Below are 22,702 nucleotides of genomic sequence, written 5' to 3'. Positions count from 1 at the left end.
GTAGCAAGACTTATTCTTTATGGTGGGTAATAGGTGGTTATGATGGAAAAGGATGCCTGGAAAAGTACTTGATGTTGCTCCTCGTCATGTTTGCCCAGAAAAATAGACTTTTATGTTAAACTGGCTGATAGCATCAAAGGTTATCGACTCATTCTTACGAGTGATTGGTTAATTTTACGTTAGAATGAAGTCACGTCATGTAAGGTCATCGACTCATTTTTATGAATGACTGGTTGATTCTTATGTTAAAATGGCGTGACGCGGCTAAAGGTTATCAACTCATGATGTTTTGCTAATACTGCTCACCTGAAGGTTTTCATTTTCCCGTAATCGTTCGCCCACAACCTTCATGAAAATTTGTGGTCCATTGCAAATTGGTTAACTCGAGCGAATCATCTGCTTTCCACGATCAAAAAGGGGAATCCTCATGACTCATGAATTACACTTCCAAGTGTCACTGGCTTCAGGAGACCGAAGAGGAGAACGCCCTTTGATGATGCAATCCAGCAGCTCCTCCCCTTAACCTTTGCGTGTAACTTGTTGAAGAAACTGGAGATGCGTTATACGATGATGGAATTCGACTACTGTAATGCAGCCATATTGCGTGTTGATGAAGTCGGGGCTACATGCTGACATCATTATTTATCTTTGTCATAACTACTGCTTAATCCTTAATCTATATATGTAGACTAGATGTCTTTTCCGAGTTTAATGATTTTTTTATTTTTATTTATTTATTTATTTTTTATTAAATGTCTTTGTACTTCGCGAGCCTTTTCTTTGTCCTCCCATTTGCGGATAGTATTCGTTTATCCGGTGAATGGCTTTGATATTCGAGACATTACTAAATAGAGCACGAGTTGTTAGAAATGTCAAAGACATCTTGTGCTCTATTCAGTAAAGTCTTTGACATTTCATAGCTGACATTATAAGCGATGCTGATATTCTTACAGTTAAAAATGAAAACTTCTATAAGTAGAAAACGGAAAACTCCCGATTAAGCTTTCCCCGTTTCATCGTTTTTACCTTTACTTTCACACAACCGACTCACATCAAGTGTCCAAATAAGGGAAAGATGACGTCATAATAGGTGGCCGCTTTTCTTTAGCTAATACCTTTATACTTACCTGTCTCCCTCTGTCTCGGGTGTTCCCGATAACTTTTTTGCACGAATAATTTTAGAGCAGCCCAGTTCCTTCACTTTCTCTGCCAACCGCAGTGTAACCTGTCGTTATAATTGGTCAGTTGCATCATACGTCTTAAAGGTCTACAGTTGCTGCAGCGAGCAATCTTTTGCTCTATGAATGATGGATTTTTAAATTTTGAAGTGAATGGATTGGTTGCGTTTTAGGTTTATTTTGGGTTGACTTTCTGGTTTATCTCGTTTATTACTATTTTTCATATCTTTATTTTCTGTCGTCTTTTAATTGTCCTGACTGATATCTTTAATCTGTGATAACTTTGGTATCATTTTTCACTTTCTTATCTCTTGCCCTTTTAGTGTGATCCTGTGTCAAGCCGGCCGACCTGACCTCACCTTGCAGGTTGTTGTCAGTTCGAGCACTTCCTGACCTTGTTGACCTTACCGTCAATGAGGCAGCCCCATGAGAAAGTGCTGATTCATTCAAACAAAGGTGACGACTTATTCTTTTATCGCCTTCAAAACTAATAGTGCTTCTGGTGAGCACAAGGCCTCCGAAAGTCTCCCAGATAAGGGGATATGAGAGGTCCTGATTGACAAGAAGCTTTTGAAATCTGAGACTGTTGATATTACTCAAAGGGTTTTCTCTTTTAGGAGTTGTTATTAAACATGAGGGTGTTTGCATTTCCGTGTTTATAAACAAATAAGTTGATCTGCCTTGTCCAATATTGCTGAGGAACAGGAATTTTAGATTCAACTTTCATTCAGTGTGTAAATAAGTGTAAGATTTTTTGTCTGGTTTCACCATTGCACGCATGCTGTTTAACGGCTCTTGGCAGGCCATATATCTAAAGAGAAACTTTATAGTTCGACTGACCTGGGAAAATGCAGTGTTATGTACCATTCATGTTGTAGTCTTGATGATTCGTAGAAATTCAAGGAAAATTCCAACCTTTCGTATGGTCCGTGGGTTGAAGTAAGATTCTCCCCCTTCTCATAGCTGTCTTTGAGTGATGGGAAAATTGAGAATCGTATTTTATCCATTTGACCGGATTAATACATTTTTATTTAGTTACATTTTAAATTCACTAGTTATTTTTAATGCTCTTTCATGTTAAATGAAGGCTGTGTAATGTGATAAGCATGTGTAAAAGTTTATTTTTGAACTTAATAAATATTAAGAGAATTTTAACTCGAGTATATATCCTTCAGTGTGAAAAAGAAAATGCATAGCCTTCATGGAATGATCAAGTGTCGAAGGGCTAAAAGAAGACATTGGAAAAGTCCTCGTGAAAGGCAAGGCGTCGGAAGGGGACAAGCCAGATGGCTAAGAGGATCCTTGCGTCATCCTTCTTGTACGCAGCGGACCCAGCTCAAGAAAAGGGGGACTGACAGAGAGACCTACGGGAAGCTCACAAGTCACATCTCGCTCATTGAACCTCCATTACCTTTCAGCCGCACCTCCTCCCTCCGACTACCCGGTCTCCCTTTCTCTTTCCTCACACCCTACATTGACGAGATTCCTCTGGTGTCTGCCCCCGCTTGTTTTCCCTCTTCCAGCCGGATTTTCTCTTTAAGAGTCAGCGGAGAACTTGTGTGACTAATTTCTATGAGCCTCCTCTCCTTCCGTTCGGAGAGAGAGAGAGAGAGAGAGAGAGAGAGAGAGAGAGAGTGGATGTCTTGTCAATGGTTTTACCCAAAAGCAGACTAACAAACAGATACATGAATCAATGTTGCGAAAGAAAGAATACGTAAGGACCTCCGCTGCCTCCTTTTGAAGAAAAATCTCATAAGGGTTCCCTGTCCTCTCATTCATAGTGGAAGAGCGAAAAGAAATGGGTGGGGAGGGGGGGGGGGGGGGGGCTTTATATGATCTTAATTTCCTGCCGTTGAGAGAGATTCCCTGACCTTTACAATTATTCGGCGTATTTGTTGGCGGGTTGTATCCTGGTCATTGAGAGAAAACTCTCACATCCTTCAGGGATTTACGCGATCGTCATTTTTTCCGAACTCAGACCGTAAGGAAATAAAAAGTTTTTTTTTTTTTTTTTTTTTTTATTTCCATGGTTTTATGTAACCAGACCTTTAATGAGAGATTTTTTCCAGTTGTTCAAGGTTTTATATCCTGATTACACGAGGGATTATCTCAAGGTCGTTTTATGCCACAGTAACCCAACCCCATAAAGTTCCAGTGACTTTCTACCAGCACTTTATAGTGCCGTATTCTGCTTTCACGTCAACTTGAAACAACGAATAGAAGTAACGGGATTGTTTGACAGCAGTTTTCATCATGACACACCAAGGTCACTGTTTTATATCCGATTCTAAAGTTCATGATACGTTACATAATGACGGCCGAGATATTTGCCAATGGCCCCTTTCAACTCGTGAAGTGTCCTGTAGCATCTTTGCTGCTGTTTTCCAGTAATTTATATCCCACAATTATACCCATAAATAAATCGTAGACTAACCCAAGAAACAGGGTTACCTTTTGTATTTCTGCCTACCCATAAACAGAACTAGAAAATGCAACCGTTAGAAATATATAAATTCACCCGTAGCAGCAATAGTCTCCTCGAATTAGTCATTTGGTTTCATATGGTTCACGTGGCGGAACAGTAGACATTATTTTATTTTACATGAGCATGAGTATACTCACCCTGTCATAAATGACGATGATATAATAGTCCCTCACTGGACGAAGGCAAGTTTAAAACTGGAGATTTTTATCCTCAGTGTACCGTTGTTGCACACAGAAAACAAAGGGTTGCACATAGTTTAATATTATGCAGGGTTGAAGTGGAGAAAATCTTAGTGGGCTAGTTCCATCAAGTAACTCTCAGTTCGCTTTCTCAAAAATTCTCGTCCCAACGTGGTTTTCGTATGTTATAATGATCCTTGGTGAAAAGAAACATTGGTTGCAAATGAGAAAAAAAAACTTGAACAAAATTTACCCGTAATACTTTGCAAATGAAAAATGGTAACAAATAACACCCTAATTAGATATGGATCAACCTTCATAATAGGTATGTTTTGCCTCCTACGCTGACATACAGCAGCGGTTAAAGGAAACAGAAAACGCAACCACAGGATCTACCCGCAATCCTTTGCGGCAGTTATTCCCCGTTTGTGTATCACTTCCCCTTAAGAGGAACGGTGACGTCGGCATCCACGGCTGACGGAGGCCCCTCCCACTTCTCTGGGACTTGGAGCTGAGCGAGGGTCTGGGTTGGCTAACTCGGCAACTAACAGCAGTTGGAAATACTGGAAGGGAGCGAGCAGTTGGATGCGAGTGGAAAGCAAGCAACCCGGGAACCAACGTGCGCGGAAGGATTGAAGGCGAATAGGTCTTTGACAGTTTGCGTGCGCTACATTCTAGGACGAGACTTCCCTTTAGCCTTCTGCAGTGTTGGGATGTCACGTCGTCTCTCGAATTGTGATACGAGTGATGCGCGTGCTAATCGGTGATAACATGTCTCCCGGATGGATTTAACCTGATAGCTGTGTTGTCGTTCTTACGTTGACTTGAAAATATTGAAGGGTTATTTGGTGGTTGATTGCCATGTTCTTGCCTCGCGATGTCGCAGAAAATGGCAACTTTCCTCCACAGTCCAAGATTATTTATATGTCGGTGAGTATTGCAGATGAGTGAAACCTTCAGATGCATCTCTTATAGTTGTTTAGAGATTTAGGAGGCCAGTGTGTGTCTGTGATTTCCCACGAGATTATGGTGTCATTGTTATCAATGTTTGTTACGTTCAGATTGGTTGGCCTACATAATGACATAAGTGGCTCGGCATTTTTGTGCCCATAATGAATGGGACCAGCCCCTGTTGGCGTTTTGGGGTACCGTTTTACCTTCAGGGAATCGGCCGGATTATCCGTTGTGCTCTCTATTACAGTAATTTACCTCTGAGAAAATGTAGAGAGCTGCCAGTGTACCAACTCTAGTTAGATTTTGCCCATTTTCACTCACGTGCACTCTACTTTGAGTGTCATAAGAATTGGATTATGATGTTTTGAACCACCTTCGCATGCGTTTGAACTTCAAAATACGACTTAGATATTATGTTCCATCAAAAATAGCAAATGTGTATTAAAACTGAAAAAAAATCAACGCACCCAGTTGCCTCAAACATTTCAGAACCTTAACATACCGTATTGCCAAGACATTCCAAAGGCTGTACTCCGAAGAGTTCTTAGACGGCATTCAATAAAATCCCTTTCATTGAAAAGCCCTTGGCCATCTTCTTGGATAGAATGTGCTTCATTATGAAAATAAATTATCCATTTAGAATGCTGCACATGCCCTCATGGTATGTATCGTAAGCAGTGAACACTAAGTTTTTTTTTGTAGCTGAGCAATACGATTGAAATCTCGGCTATAATTACAGGTCGGTTTAGCTGGAATGCAGACTGTGTTCTACGCAAGATTTTTCTCTTTAAGAGGAAAAAACTACCCTTATCAAAACATCCGTGCTTTGTTTCACCAGAGTAGCCCCATATTACGTATTTAGCAAGACCATCGACATTAGCATAAATACACACACACACACATACACACACACACACACACACACATATATATATATATATATATATATATATATATATATATATATATATGTGTGTGTGTGTGTGTGTGTGTGTACAAATAGCTAAATGCATAAAATATAATAAGATAGATACAGTTATAAGGTACATAAACCAACCATAGATATTTATACAGTAAGAGAAAATTGTAAAAGGTTGATAACCCCCAAACAGTTTTTGAGGAAAACTGGAAGCTAACTTGTTTAGTGTTAAATTATGAAACATTCATTTGTTCTTGAATCGAACGCCTTATTGCGTTAAATTTTTGGTTTTATAATCTTTATAGTGACGATGAAAATTTGGAACTGGGACAATATTGAACAAAAGGGCTTGAGTGGCTTTTTACAGTTCCTGTCGTGGAATACTGAGAAAAAAACACTTAAAACTGAGGACAACTTTTATGGACAGGGAGATGGATTTTTTGTTTTTTTCAATCGTCCATTCACTTCTCAGGACATTAAATTACATATAGAATGAAGGAAACTAAATAATATCCTTTTTTCATAACATTACCAGGACTTTATCGGATTCTGATTTGACACTCGACTTGAACTGACCCGTAATGACCTGTGATACAGGTTTTATGATGAAATGTGCATTTCTTAAGATTATCCTCTTTCCTTAGTTTTCCAGCGTTGAATTCCCTCACTTAACCCAATTTGAAAGTGTTATTTCCCTTTTCCATTAATTTATAGCTTTATTTATCTCCGTCGTCCAAGTTTTCCGGCTTCGTTCCCCTCTTTTGATCTTTTATCTTCAAGTGCTGAGAAACTCGGGGAATGCATATTATCATAAAACCTCTGTACACTGTCAGTATATATGATTTAAAGTCTCAGTCGAACTTTGTAATAATTAAAACGATTGAGTTTAGTTCTCCACAAAAATTGAACCGTTTAAAAATAATGATATCGCGCCTTATCTTTTCAGTTTTAAAAACCCCTTTGTCTGTATTTTTCAACTTTATGACCCCTGCTCTATTTTGCCAGTTGCTCTCTCACTCCGCGCCTTTCTCTCGCTAACATTTCCCGGTGTCATGGCACCCTGCTTTGAGCTCAGTGCAGTGGCAAGTAACAGAGATAAAAAAACTGAAAAGGTCAGAACACTTGAGATTGACTTTTCACAAGCAACCCCTGGCCCAAGTCATGTCTCGATCACACTGAGATTACTGGGCACCGTCACACAGAATAGTCACAGACAGCTTACTTTCATAACACATATATATCTATATATATATATATATATATATATATTATATATATATATATATATATATATTATGGAAGTATATATATATATATATATATATACACACACACATATATTTTATTATATTATATTATATATTATATATGTGTGTATGTATACACAATGCTTTACGGTGCATTGGTTCTACTGAGTTGTTCAGGTAGTTGTTCTTAATAGTTTATTACGTAAAACGAAAGGTAACTCCTGGCTGTTGTGATTTTTTTTTACACTAGTTGGTCCACTTTACCTATCATTCACAAAGGAACCTCGTGGAACTCTGATATCAATTATGTATGATGCTATGATGCAACAACGCTTGTTTTTATTCAAGAAATTTCATGACCTAATTTTGCAGATCTAGTAAAAATAACAGGTAAAAAAAAAACTTTCCCAGGCATGCTTCAAGTTCTCGAACCGGCCTTACACCAGGTTATTCGAACTTATCTGATATTTAATGGTTGTGCGGTTCGTGGCATTTTATGTACGATAATAATATGATCCGTTTTCTTTGAAAGTAGAGGTTGGCGTGGCTAGTACTCTCATTAATGTCTCCCTTTCATCCAGTGCCCATGTTACTATGCCCGTAACCAGTTCTGTACCCTTTAGGCTCTGTTTTATTGCGATATGGGTGGACCATGTTGCGCACCGCATTTTTCACTTGTGGGATCTCTGTGAAACGATCTTAAATCGGTTGTATGTAAAGCAACAATGCGTTCCCGTATTTTTATCTGTTTATTATTTCCGGTACATTGCTTACCTCTGATTTGCTGTATGTAATTATATATATATAATATATATTTGTATATATACTGTATATAGACTCACATATGTAAGGTGTTAGTGTGTATGTGCGTTCATTTGTTCATACGTGCACGTATAGTAAGTGGTAAGATTTCTTTGAGCGTATACGAAGGTTGTTGTTACCAACATACTAATTACTCTGATACCATATTTCATTAGTGGGTTTCGGTTTTCAAGCGTTGCACAAAAATCACTTTATTGCAGCTAAAGAAAGTATACTGCCAAACGAGGAGGATGTTCGTGGTTGTTGTTGTTGTTGTTGTGTATGTGTGTTTTTGTGTGTTTTTTTTTTTTTGGCAATTGAACTATCAAACAGTCCTCCATTCGTCGAGAACTGCGCTAAAGCTGAAATTAACGGACAGGTTGGACAAAATTGCAATAATTAATTTTGGGTCTAAGGAAAACATAAAATTAACCTACAGTTAATCCAGATTGTGCGTTTTCAACATTCAACGGCCTTCAAACGTTCATTATTCATTAATCCACGAGTGTTTGGTAACGTCGTATATGTTAAGGCAATGGCAATCTTGTTTAACACGTTCAGGAACAGAGTCTATTAATGTAATGCAGGTTTGCTTTCTAGAAATATTTTCTCAGACTTGACGTTTAAATCAAAGCTGTCTGTATTAATACCTATCAAGTTTTAAAGAATTTCCCTTACGTGAAAGTAACTATGCTGAATAATAATGGATTTTCCTTACGTGAAAGTAACTATGCTGAAAAATAATGAATTGACCAAGATCTTTAGGGCTGATGGGTATTAGTTTAGCAAGAATGTCAGAGGTGAGTAACTGCCCCTAAGTAAAGGTGGATTTTAAAAGGGCTAGAAGGAAAAGGACTTATTTACATCCATTAGTACCTGAAGAAAGAGTTTAAAGTTCATAGTCAAAGTGGGCCGAAGTATAACCCTGGCATTCAAGTCCTTTTGTTAATATTTATGTTAGCGTAGATCTCAAGTAACTGTAGTAGTTATCCTTGGTAATTACGCCAGAGAATGAAGGAACAGTGTGGCCTCTGTTTTGCAATGGCAAGCGTTATGGGTATCATTTTCAACAGAATCCGGAACGTTCCACGTAGAATTACGGAAGTGATATAAGCTATATATATATATATATATATATATATATATATATATATATATATATATATATATATATATATATATATTATAAATGAAAAATAGTTTAGTGCTTTGCTTCCATTAAATCAGAATACATAAACTAAATGCATAAGCACTTTATCGCTAGCATGGAGACACACTACATTATGCTGAAACAAATTTTCACTGAATCCTGCAAGTATTATCCAAAAGGCGTTCATGCTTGCACGTAAACATCCATGTAATATGCACCAGCACGCTTTCGCAGTGACTGGAAACACATTCAGCTCAGTAGCAGCTGTCTCTGTAAAGAACACGAAAATCTCCATTAGTCCTTGAGTAAACATCTACAATTACATTTAGGTATCCATTATCAAGTAGCAACGAAGGTCCAGATCGGATTAGAAATACCACAAATAACGCCGTTGTGATGCATTAATGGCAACTAAGAACCCAAAAATGGTACATTTGGCAATCTCTCTCTCTCTCTCTCTCTCTCTCTGACAATGCTCCACTTACTACTGTGGCATTCTTATGGGGGGGGGGGGGGGGGGGCGCACTTCGATACGTGGTAAGCTGAAACTTATTAATTTTGTTTAGCATTTCGTGGATATTTATTTCCTAGTGCATCTGCTTTTGTCAGTAGTTTCACGCATTTACTTCCATAACCAAAAATGTAACTGTTGCAGTCGGTGCAGGTGAACTCTGATTTACTGTTCTTATCTCTCCTTTGGATATGGTATCTTTCTCTGAAGTTAATCGTGAACGAAGATTCATAGTGTTAAGACCTTTTGAGCCAGTTTCTCTCTCTCTCTCTCTCTCTCTCTCTCTCTCTCTCTCTCTCTCTCTCTCTCTCTCTCTCTCTCTTCACCCCCAGAGTACTCATATATCAAAATGGGTAAGGGGCATTTAAACATTCGAAGACTGCTATTTTTTAATAATAATACTGGCAATGCCAGTGGGCGCGTTTTTTAATCCAGGTCCTAGTAATAGAGGTGAGATAAAAGTTGTAACTGCTCTTCTTTCTTTTTTTTCCACTCCGTAAATAACTTTGCTTTCTAAAGTCACAATAGCATTTGTATAAATGAATCTCGATTTTCACTCTTGTCACGAAAATTGCCACTTAAGAAATCAAAATTTTATTTACTTACAGATTATTATCATGCCCCGATCATTTGTGATCCATGACTCCAGCTACGTCATACGAGAAAATGAAACTCCTCCATAACGGTCCTCCTGACAGTAATTCTTTTTTTTATAAGACTGACTTGGGCTTCTTAATTGACCTCGTGTTTGTTTCGCGGAAGTGGTTAACGTAATGAGCGTATTGCACAGATCGATTAACATGAAAGTGCGGCGGTATGTGCACCTCCAGTATAGAAAGATGGCGCATCGATCAGCCTACTTTGGAGGGTGATTCGGGCAAGTAAAGCAATGTAGTAGAGTGGCTATACACCATTTAAATGTGCTTTGTGTCGTGATGATAAATGACTATCATCACCATTAACTAGCAGAGTTCAGAACAACGGACCACTGGGCTTTTGTGCAAGAACCTGCTCGAAGGATAATTTGATCAATTTAAAACGCATCACAAATTGATTTATCGTACACGTGTCATCGACTTTCGTATATTAAAAAGCAATCCGTTCAGAAACTGACCATGACTTACGTTGGTCTTGCCTTAAAGTAAAATCATATCCATGGTCATCTGTAAAAAGGACAGAAAAAGTGTGTTGGACCTTTGTTTCATATCATATTAACGAACACTCATAAATGGAATTTGTTACTCGAAAACCTCATTCTTACATGTACTTAGTAAATGACTGTTAACTCACCTAGCCAGGACTCCTTACAGTACGTACTTCTGGATCTACTGAAATTTTACCATCTATTCTGTGTGCGCTTGCTTGCTATACTCATACGTTTGTAAATTGTGTAATTCTACCGGGTAATTGAAAAACAACTCAAACAGCGAACTTATCCTCTCGTGTGTGTGGGCTCGCGTGCTTGTGGTGTGTAAAATTATCGATTTTCAAAAGCGTAAAATCTGCATATTTCTTGCTGTTCAGATGTCACTGTACCGTACAAGAGGTAGCGTATCGTATGCATACCTAATGGTGTCTTCACATTATACATAAGCACGAAAATCACCCACCTGATAGCAACTCAAAATTTTGCAGAAACGTGGAATTTTACGTATTAGTCTTGTAGGATGAAACAGTGCTTTAGAGAATTCTATTCCTAAATGAAGCAGTATCATTATATAAACAAAACCGATTAACCAAGATGGGTTTCCTGAAAGGAGTAATCGTTAGACAAAACTTTTGACCTAGACAACACCCAACTACCTGTGACCTTACACAGACATGCCTTTGACCTCATCACGGAAATGGCGACAGCTCTACTCCCTTTCAATTTAATGAAAATTGTCTTCTTTTGCCAGGTAATGACAATCCTTTTTTCCAGTTAATGGCAATTTGTACCGCCGCAGTTAATATGAGAGCCATTATTAGACCTTTAATTGCTCTCCAGCATCACTGATAGCAACACAATGTTTCATATAGTTAATTAGTATCCATTACGATTCAACCCATGCTTTTTAAAACAAGAGATTTTTCAAGGCTTTTAAGTTGTCGTTATTGATAGTTTTTTATTTTGCAAGGAAGGATATTAAGAGAAACGTCTCTTGAGACCAGTTAAAATAATCTGTCCTTGAATTCCTTTTCCATTTTGTTTCCTTACAGAAAGAGACTGTTAATGGCTCCCATGTTTTGCGCGAGTTAGCCCTTCGTCACTTCCCAATGGTATCTAGTTTCTGTGACAACTAAATTAAATTGCCATCACAATTTACAGACTGTTAATGGAAACTTAACATTGAGGCCAACAGATGCCACAAAAAGGTTACCACTGTATCCAACTTTATTATTTTTTTTTATTTTTTCGTGGGGCATGCAGTAAATCTCCTACGCTATGGTCAGTTTCTCTTTATCTGTAGTCATGATACAGGTGTCTCAACGTAAGGTCGAACCCACGTCCATTGTGACCTAGTTAGGCCATTATGAGGTCAGGTAGTTCATATATTAGGGCTTGTGCCTTGTATGATAAGGCGCCCTATGAGGTAATGTTAGACTAGCGATAATCTTACGCTAAGTCGGTTGGTATTGCACTTCCATCTTCAATGGAGTGTCTGGGGGTTTGTAGATCATTTACGAAGTCGGTATTATCTTGTTGGTTATTACGACGATGTGTTAAACTCATGGTGAGGAGGTTCTTGTAGAAAACACGAAATATAAAACTATATGTATTCTTCTGAAGTTTTACATGCTGAAGATCAGATATGATTGTACAAGTCTTCTAATAACGATAGCTTGATCGCTTCTTCCAATGATGATGGCTAATCCCATTCCTCTACATGATAAAGCTTAGGTAAAGAGGTACAGGTCTTCTAATGACGATAGCTAACTCTGTTCTCCTGTCTACCATCTCTGTTACAAGTTATGAAGGAACAGACAGTATTTCGAACATATGAACATACATACAAATGACATAGTTTCATACGAACACACAATCAAATGAGACACGCTACAGATCACGTAGGCCGTTTGAATCATAGGTCGGGGTAGTTGTCTCAAGCAGGGAGCTTGGACTGTTTCAAAACAAATGAATGACCACAGATGACGGCATGTCAACTTAGCCTACATACTTATTGTATACGTCATCTTTAGCGTCTCTAGTCTGATCACATTCCTGCAAGCAATCTTTTATATATATGGACTAACATTCCATATTTTTATTATGTAAACACTTACATCAGCTCGGTCAGCTACCAAAACCAACCACTGAATATTACTCAAACTTGACTTGCATTTGACTTATAGGAGTGTGATACAGACACTATGTGAATATATATATATATATATATATATATATATATATATAAGTAAATAAAAATTCATGGTGTACATGAATTGATTCAAGTAATAAAATATAAAACAATGATATTGGTAAATAATAGTGATCACAGGATATATAATGATACAGTTTTTCACTTCATCTCATTCAGATACATATGCTACAGAAAATACTAATGTACTCTGATAATTGCATAGAATGAAGATTAACATGATAAAAATCATATTTTAACTGATAAAAAATTTCATATATGAATTGATAAAATTATTAATGTTTATGCTGATTGATTCGTTGATTTTTATGCCAAATGTTATATATCTGATACATTAATCAATATACTAACTCATATAACTGCAGATATTGGTATGATAAAAGGTAACAGATTGATTATAGGCTACCTGATTTGTTTATACATATGTATATTGGATTCATATATGATTAGAATATATGTGCACTTTAAATAGATTCCTATTGCGTACACGCAAAGATATATTTCGATTCCGTTATTTATGATCTTATATATAGATTCCTAGTGCGTACACGCAAAAAATATATTTCGATTCTGTTAATTATGATCATTTATATATAGGATACATGATACTTTATATATATAGGATACATGACCGAGGTTATACTACTTCACTTTTAACTAACGTTCGAACAACTTTTCGTCCATTACACAGTTCCAGACAACCACCTATAACCCAATGAAACGGCCTATTTTCACAGGGTTAAAACAAGGGGAAAATTTGCCTGGGCGGGTCCAACGTTCTTTTTTTGCGCTCATACTTATTCTCTGCATCCTAAGCTACACGATTACGTTCGCGATGAATAAAAAAACATCCCCAGCACGAGTCCTTCGCCAGCAAAGTAGAGTTGAATATCCTTCGGGTCGTAATTGTCGGAAGTATGTCCCTTTCGTAGTCGATTCCGACAGCTGCCGGAGCATTCCGCATTAAAACGAGATTAACGACGAGATACGGGTGTCGGTCGAAGAAGTCCATGAAATTCCTTTCACATTGTAGGCGGTTGTTACTTGACTGTAGTCGTCCGCTGCGACGAACGATTTCTTGAAGTTTCGATGTGAAATTCTCGTACTGCAGGATACTGTAACCAGGTTCCATTAATCAGCCTGCAAGTGAAATTATACTTGTCACAAGGGCAAAGTAAATACAGACGACATCCAAATACAGGGGAGGGAAGAGAGCCATTTAGACCAGACTTAACCCACATGAATTCGTTGATATTTTGGAATTCAAAAGAGTCCGCTGTACAAACTTTTTTATCCATGGCATTAACAATGAGTGAACCTATCCAGTCTATGAGGACTGTAAAAATATCCATAATATAACAAATAAACAGATATCAATACAAATCCCAAAGAAAATTCGATATTACTGGTAGTAATGTTACTAGACAAAGAAGTGTGAAATGGAGCTATTTGTAAGATTGCCAGGCAACATAAGAGTCAAAGAGAAGATTAATCATGATTCTGTATTTCTCTATGCCAACTGAAATTAAGTTGTGATAATCTGATCCTATGTGCCCTAACAAAAGTTTCATATTCAATTTTCTCGCGCGCATCCTCTGAGGTTAATTTTAAAAACTTTATAATAGGTCAGGAGGGTGCAACGAAAAAAACCCACTATGTAACTAATTTCTAAATAAACTTTGGGTTTTCAAGAAATGTGAACATTTTCCCATGAATGTTTTACTTGATTGTAATAGGCTAATGTTGCAAGTAAATATTTCACATATATATCTTGATACTTCTAAATGTCTATGAGGTTCAGAAAAAATTAATTCATTTTGATGTTATAGAAATTCTATTTCCTTATTTTGTTTATTAATTTTAAAATGATTGCAACTCCTTAGCTAAAGTTGCATTGCGCACACCGATAGACACTTGTACCTAACGTCTGCCTTGCCCATGAGAAGTTCGGGCTAAGCATTCCTTTCTCCAGTCAATCTGCTTTTGCAAGCAGAGACGACACACAGATGAAGCCTGTGTAAGCAGATTATTGAGGTTAAAAGGAACAAATGCTGATACGGCAATGATGACGTCGTCACTTGGCAGGAGATTGCTCTCAGCCAGCTAAGAGTTACGTTACTTGCTGTAACAAATACGACTTTAGGATAAATTTTTTGTTTTTTAATACTCGACCCACATGAGAAGAATGTCTGAAAAAAAACAGTACCAAAATTGAACAATATATTAGTTTCATGTTGGAAAACTGCATGATTATGTTAAATTAAATATTCCTTATTGAAACTAATGAAAAGGTTTCCATACAAATTCTTATATATTATTAGCCCTGTATAAGATTTCATATAGGATTATTTCATAGATAACATTTTCACTTCTAGACTTCCTGACTTTAAAATCTCTTTTATTTTATTTTATTTTATTTATTTTTTTTATTTATTTATTTATTTAATTTTTTTTTTTCATTGACTACGAATATAAATCACCGGGACAGACAATATGTCAGTAGATTTTGGATATGTGTTTGAACTTTTAGCTTATTTTTCATTACTAAAGCGTTAAGTTAGAGTTCAAATCTTTACGCATATATATTTGGATATTTAATTATCTATGGTTACGTTTTGCTTATTGATTTTATCGTGATTCCTTTTTATTATAATTTGTAACCCTTCCGACTTCTTACGGAGTGTATTATATTGACTCCACTTGTATCCATATTTTAAGTTTTATTTTTTTTAATATTTATTTATTTTATATATTCCTTTATATAATATATAGATATATAGTTATTATATATTTATATATATATATTATATAATATATATATATATAGTATATTATTTGATAATTAAATAAGGTTGGGCTTGAATATGTGGAAGAGTGTTCTAGCGGCGTACCGTATAAGGCTACTTGCGGCATCAATTCTATAGATACAAGATATAACTGATAAAGGTATTTAAAACCGCGAGAACCGCTATAATCCAGTTCGAATCCAACATCACGAGTTGTAACTCGTAAGACATTGACACTTCCTATTTAATTAACAGTTATTCTACCAAACCGATTGACTCTGGGTGATAAAATATATTATTGGTTTTCTTAATGGAAAGGAATTCACACCACGTGTTATGGAGATTATTATTGATTTACACCACCCGAGTCGGATTATCCTGTGTTGAATTCCATGTTTACTGATTTAGCACTCATAAATATTCCTAACGCACTCAATTGCGGTGTTTGTTTTTAGTGCTATTACTTCTATATAACGTGTCAAGGAACTATTAACACTAAGAAGTGTTTATTTGCTCTGTCAGACTCGTAACTTTGTTAATAATTCTACGTATATTCTTTCAAGGATTGATTTGGCACGGGATAGGCCCTTAAACTGACAGGTGTCGTAGTGTATCCCTTGTTTTCATGACACGTGTTATAATCAGATATGTGCTTTTTATATCTGTAAGCATTGTAGGCCAGTAAAACAGTGATTTGGCTTTCTGTGACATAGGAGGGAACCCTGGATGACGGAATGCAACCAGTTTATGACGATTGGTATGAGAGATTATTACTACTCACCTGGTCGTTAGTCCTCTGCGTGTTCTTCGGGTTTTCCTCGTCACAGACCTACATAGAACATTACATTTGATTACATTATTCTGATACACATACTATAAATATACTTTTGCTTTAGGGTTTCTGCTCGAAGTGTTTATTGTTTTGCCTAGCCACTGACCCTGTTTCCGTTTCGAAGTGTTTATTGTTTGGTGTTTATTGTTTTGCTTATCGCTGTTGACACTTGCTTTGTTCAGTTTGTAACAGTTCTGCACCTCCGACCCAGATATTCAATGCTCGCGATCTCTTGGGTTAAGGAATTTTCTTGTTTAGATACGGTTTTTAACAAATAGGCACGGATGTTTCTATATCTTTTAGTCCAATTAAGGGTTCTTTGCTGTATGGTGCGGGATTGCGGGATAATGCGTCAGCTATGATATTTGCTTTCCCAGGTAGATATCTTATCTTGGCTCCAATAACCTGAATGATCATTTGTCACCGAGTTCCTTTTGGACTGTGATTAAAGCCTTTGAAAAACTCGGTAAAGGACTCATGTTCAGTAAGGACTTTATCAGGATAGCCATAGATTATGAACTTAAAATGTACTAGTGTGAAAGATACCTAGCCCTTCCTTGCCTATTACTGCATATTTACTTCAGAGGGCTTTAGTTTACGTGAATAAAAAGCTATAGGGAAGAACTGTTTATCATATTACTGAAGTAGTATCCCTCTTACCCCTTGGTCTGAGGCGTCTGTTGCAATAAAAAAAAAAAAATTCCTTATTTAAATCAGGGATTTTTTAAGTTAGGTAAGCTGCATTTTCCGCTTTTAAGATATCGAACGCCTGTTGATGCTTTTCAGACCATAATAAATCTACGCTCTTCTTCGTAAGATCTGTTAAAGGAGCTGTCATGATTGAAGAGTTACATATTTACATACGATTGTAATACCCACTACAGCGCAAAAGTGCTGTATCCCCCTTTTACGTTAATAGGTACCGGAAAGTTATGAATAGCCGACACCTTACCATGGACTACTTTAAGACCTTGACTAGACACATAAAACCTAGATAAACATGTTCGGTTTTTAAAAAACTCACATTTAGATATTTTACTCTGAGATTATTTGTCTTTGTCTCTGTAGCACTAGCTCTACTTTATGTGAATGTACTTCTAAGGTATTAGAAAAGATTACAAGACCAACCATATAAGCATGTAGGGTATCCCTTAAAAGTCTCCAAACACTATATTATAATTGGGGCGCAACGTAAGCCGGAGGCATACGTAAAAATTGATAATGTCCCCTGAGTGTGCTGAAAACGGTGTATGAGGTACAATCACTTAGGTAATGGTATCTGGTAAAAGCATTTAAGTAAGTCCAAGTTGGTGAAAAAATTTATTCTAACCTAACAGAGATAAGATGTCGTCGGTACATGGCACTGGAAACTATCGGGAGTCGTTTCCTTGTTTAAGCGACAGAAATCTACGCAGATACGCCAAGTCCGATCTTTTATGGCATGACGTTTGAGGGAAAAATTATATGGGCTATATGATTTCCTAATGACTCCTATTACTAACATTTTTCAACTTCGTCATTTATCTCTATTTTGAAATTTCATTGAGAGTCTATGCGAAGGTACGTATATAGCTTTATGTTTGTCCTTAGACCGTATTTTGTTTTCAATGACATCCGTTTTTCTCCCAGAGATCACTCGCTAGTGGAGAAACTTCCTGGTATTCAGGTAGAAGATCAAAAAAAAAATTCTGCTGAATCACCTCTGCTTGAATGACTTTACGGATATTACTTTAGATAGATTATCAGAGAGATTCATCCACGACTGTTGGGCGTGATTAAAAATTAGCAACAATAGCAAAAAATGCGTTATTTATAACTTCCGTATCCACGATATGTATACTTTTAGGGCTTTGTTCGCGGAAATCGTTATATTTCAGAGTGTCGGGAAGGATTAAAATTTCATTTCCCAGCAAAGTCTTTTTACACGCACTAAGACATTCGAGGGTGCATGCTTCTCGAGATTTTGCGTGCAAAGTGCGACTGCGGTTGTGGAGAATTCTGTTGGGTCATTTGAACAATGTCACGATTTATGAGACAAATGTATAGTTCCTTTATATAAGTTATTATTTGATTAACTGTCTCATTTTTGTTCAAACGGATTTTAATATGTTTGAAGGTTTATAGGATTTCCCTTTGATAAACACGCCTTCCATTTTGCAGGATGTAAGATAATATTTTGTATACCCCTAGATGAATCTTACAATTACACTAGATACAGATCAATGTTTTTATAACTATAGAGGTATCTGTAAACGCTCGCTTATCCGGACTTCTCATTAGGGAAGTTCGAACAACAGACGGTGAGTCCGTAAAATACAGGATATTACGTGTACTAAAGGAATAAACAAGATATTCTAATTTTACGGCGCGTACAGGCAGTCGTTGCTTTATCCACCACTACTTATAATAACTTACGTATTAAAAAAAACGAAAACCCCTGCTCTGATTACTTTATACGGTCGTGTGTTTCATAGGAAAAATCCTTTTTAATTCAAAAAGATATCGGTATGTATGAACCAACATCGCTTTTCCCCACTCTGCTAGAGTCGCTTATTGTATGGAATTTGCTATGCTTTGAACACTTCGGCAGTTTTTGACTGACCTTGACCGCTTGACTAGGTGACACAGTCACCGAGTTTGCTTGTTTGATTCTGAACGGGCTACTGTTTCTATTTTTTTTTTTTTTTTAATAATTAAGATCCTTCTCTTTATTACCATCGGCAACGTATTGTGTTGTTTTTAGCATTATGTTGCCTGGTTACGTATAAAGCAATGAATGACGAACTATTAGGAACTGAGCGATTACTAATAAGACAAGTTATCACTACTGCATTCAATATTAACTGTTTGTACTTCATTCTTTGCTAAAATTTGAAATAGTGAGGGATCCTGGTCAGCGCATTTAGCCTGATGAAAGTTTTTTTACAGACATGTTATTCCTTGCGATCCAGCCATATTTAAAAGTTAAGTTGAGTCATTGAGGTTCGATATTTTCTATACTCAAAAAACTCAAGGCTAAAACTGCGATCGGGACTTGCAAAGGAGCATTTATTGTCATGACCCGAAATAGTGTTACCTCTAATTTATATAGATTTGTACGGGTGTTCCACTTGTTTTTTTTGTGTGTTTTCTAATCACTACGGTGCTTAACGACCCTATCCATGCATCTGTATAAATACAGACGTCCACTGCGTAAACGCATATTCACTGTTTAATATGATTTGTTACGTAAGGGATTAATATCACCAAAATGATAAAATTAACATAGTATATGATTATGATATTTCAGTAGAACTTCTGGAAACAGACACTCAAAGATAAAAACTCGCAGTAGCGAAATCTCAATGATGTTGATAATTTCTGTAAAAAAGTAAGATTAAGAATGTCTCGTAACTTCAGCCACAGGAATAACGAAATTCGACCTGCAAAGGAAACACTCAAAGTTACTCCAAATGAATAAAAAATTGTACTTAGCTTGCTTTTGTGGGAAGTCACGGTGTTCCGATAACGACACACGGCCTTGGTCCTCCTTCTCTATTTAACAGATGACCTGGTTTGGCTTCAGTTTTTCCCCCGTGCGCGTTGTTTCGATGATTCGAGAGCCCTTGAAAGATCCGATGCTGCAGACGCGTTCGGTTTGTTTCTTGCAGTGCCGGAAACGCTCACTAACGATGTTTTCTTGAATGATTCTAATGAGAGACGAAGCTTGCGTTGTCGTAGGAAAAAGGACACGTCGGTTTTGTTTCTTGAAGTTATTCACTAATGATGATACTAAGTTGCTTGAAGAATCTCTTGCTTTCGTCGTCGTTAAAGAGTTCTTGTTGTTTTCTGAAGTCGCTCACTAACGATGATACTATGTTGCTTGAAGAATCTGCTGCTTCCGTCGTCGTTGACTTCTTATGATACATGATTTATTATTCTGGTTTTTTCTTCGTAGGACGTTGTAGAGTTCTTCTGGTACGCTGGCCACCAATATTAGGGCTTGTGCCTTGTATGATAAGGCGCCCTATGAGGTAATGTTAGACTAGCGATAATCTTACGCTAAGTCGGTTGGTATTGCACTTCCATCTTCAATGGAGTGTCTGGGGGTTTGTAGATCATTTACGAAGTCGGTATTATCTTGTTGGTTATTACGACGATGTGTTAAACTCATGGTGAGGAGGTTCTTGTAGAAAACACGAAATATAAAACTATATGTATTCTTCTGAAGTTTTACATGCTGAAGATCAGATATGATTGTACAAGTCTTCTAATAACGATAGCTTGATCGCTTCTTCCAATGATGATGGCTAATCCTATTCCTCTACATGATAAAGCTTATGTAAAGAGGTACAGGTCTTCTAATGACGATAGCTAACTCTGTTCTCCTGTCTACCATCTCTGTTACAAGTTATGAAGGAACAGACAGTAGTTCGAACATATGAACATACATACAAATGACATAGTTTCATACGAACACACAATCAAATGAGACACGCTACAGATCACGTAGGCCGTTTGAATCATAGGTCGGGGTAGTTGTCTCAAGCAGGGAGCTTGGACTGTTTCAAAACAAATGAATGACCACAGATGACGGCATGTCAACTTAGCCTACATACTTATTGTATACGTCATCTTTAGTGTCTCTAGTCTGATCACATTCCTGCAAGCAATCTTTTATATATATGGACTAACATTCCATATTTTTATTATGTAAACACTTACACATATCATTCCTGTCTGTTTTTAAGTGCATTCTTGCGACGAAGTCCTGCATTATTTGGCTTGCTTTTAGAGAAAAGTTCATTGCAATTTATTGGAGATTTAACGTCTTGCAGTATACAGAACAGGACACTTTTTGAGCTTTTATTGTATGCAAATCAGAAGCCATGGCCTTATAGATTCAAGTTTCTTGGTATGTCAGTTGGCACGACTGACTTTTTTTATTTGGAAATTTTACAGGTCGCATAGACTTTTAAGTCTTGTATGGTTTTAATAAGTTCATTGATTTTGAACGTTGCCTTTGCAGCCCTTTTCAATCCTTAAAGCACGTTCTTTCCTACACTTATCCTTTTGGCTTGTCCAATGTTTTCTCATATTGTTTAAAATTTTTATCCTTTCACCTCTCCTTTATAGTAGTCCCTCTCCAAGCATTCTTTAAGCTGCTTCACTTTTCATCGAAGGCCAGCTGTACCCCCTGAACTACCCTTCATTCAAGCCCTACTTCACTCGTCCCTCTGTCTAGTTCTGTCCCCTTTACACGTCCTTTTTGTCAGTCGTAAACCCCCTCCCAACCTCTCGCTCTTTCTCTGCCCCATTTAGATATCCTTTTGTCAGACCTAACACCCCCCCCCCCCCCTCTCTCTCTCTCTCTCATTATCCCTCATAATGGTCTAACCTCTCCACCTCTCCAGCTATCGTTGTGCCTGTATCTAGAGCGACCTTCGTCTTTGAGGATTAACTGTGCGAACAAGTGAGCTTCATCCGAATGACATTAACCGCCTAATGCGTCTGGGAATTACCCTTGGTTCCCGCAAGCAACTGTAATAGTTTTTAATCTTCTCTCAATAATTTCTGAATTTGGTTATCTCTCATGTTCTGTTTTCATTAGCTTCAGGTACTAAGGCGCTACCAAGGACACTTTTTGAGCCTTCAAACAACTCTGTGCGCCCTTGGGCAAGCATGTTTTACGTTAAGATTACTGTTGATTGGGTAAAAAAGGGCATTCTTGTAACTGAAGGCAAAAGTAAGCACATCTGTTATTAGACTTAGCTGTCGTCCTTCGCATTAGTAGTGCTACTAGTGTACATATGTAACACATGAATGTTGGGATGTATGATAATTTTGTCATTTAATGTAGAGCGTCTTTATATCGTGCTTGCATATCTTGTAGGATTGCCTTTTCCGATACATAGTTTACGAGACAGTTCTGCTGCTTCCGTTGAGACTGAACTAGGTGCAGTAGGGTTGCCCGTTCCCACAGGCTTTTTCAATATTAAATCACTGTAATGGTGCAATGAGAGACGTGGTCGTGTCTTTAGCTATTACTTTTATGGAGCTATCGAGGGAGTCATCGAACCTTTGTCATAATTATGAACAGCGAAGAAAGTAGGGCGAGAGCTGAATAGAGTTCTGTTTTTTTTTTTTTTTTTTTTTTTTTGTTTTGTCTTGAGAACAAAAAGTTAGGTAACAGTAATGAATGATGGTAGATCTTTTTGAATAAGAGGAGAGGAAATAAAAAAAAATAGGTCACAAAAGAAACCAGTTATCGACAGACATCGAAACTATGTAACATGCAGCGTCTGTACAGACAACGTCTGTA

At 37.2% G+C, this 22,702-nt stretch overlaps 1 protein-coding gene across 4 annotated transcripts in view; it reads left to right on the top strand.

The window, feature by feature from the left end:
* LOC135198036 (kinase D-interacting substrate of 220 kDa B-like) overlaps nt 1-22,702 on the top strand; it is a 744,360-nt gene that overhangs the window by 512,723 nt on the left and 208,935 nt on the right. Inside the window, exon 1 of one of the 4 annotated variants that reach the window (XM_064225412.1) lies at nt 4,386-4,772. The exons of the other annotated variants lie outside the window; for them this stretch is intronic. Within the exon in view, the coding sequence (XP_064081482.1) occupies nt 4,704-4,772 (69 nt within the window). The 5' untranslated portion in view covers nt 4,386-4,703. Of the gene's footprint in view, nt 1-4,385; nt 4,773-22,702 lie in introns of those variants that run through there. 4 annotated transcript variants of the gene reach the window in all.

Source organism: Macrobrachium nipponense, chromosome 21 (genome assembly GCF_015104395.2).
Source record: "Macrobrachium nipponense isolate FS-2020 chromosome 21, ASM1510439v2, whole genome shotgun sequence".
Lineage (NCBI taxonomy): Eukaryota > Metazoa > Arthropoda > Malacostraca > Decapoda > Palaemonidae > Macrobrachium > Macrobrachium nipponense.
This window is presented reverse-complemented; position numbering and strand designations above follow the sequence as displayed.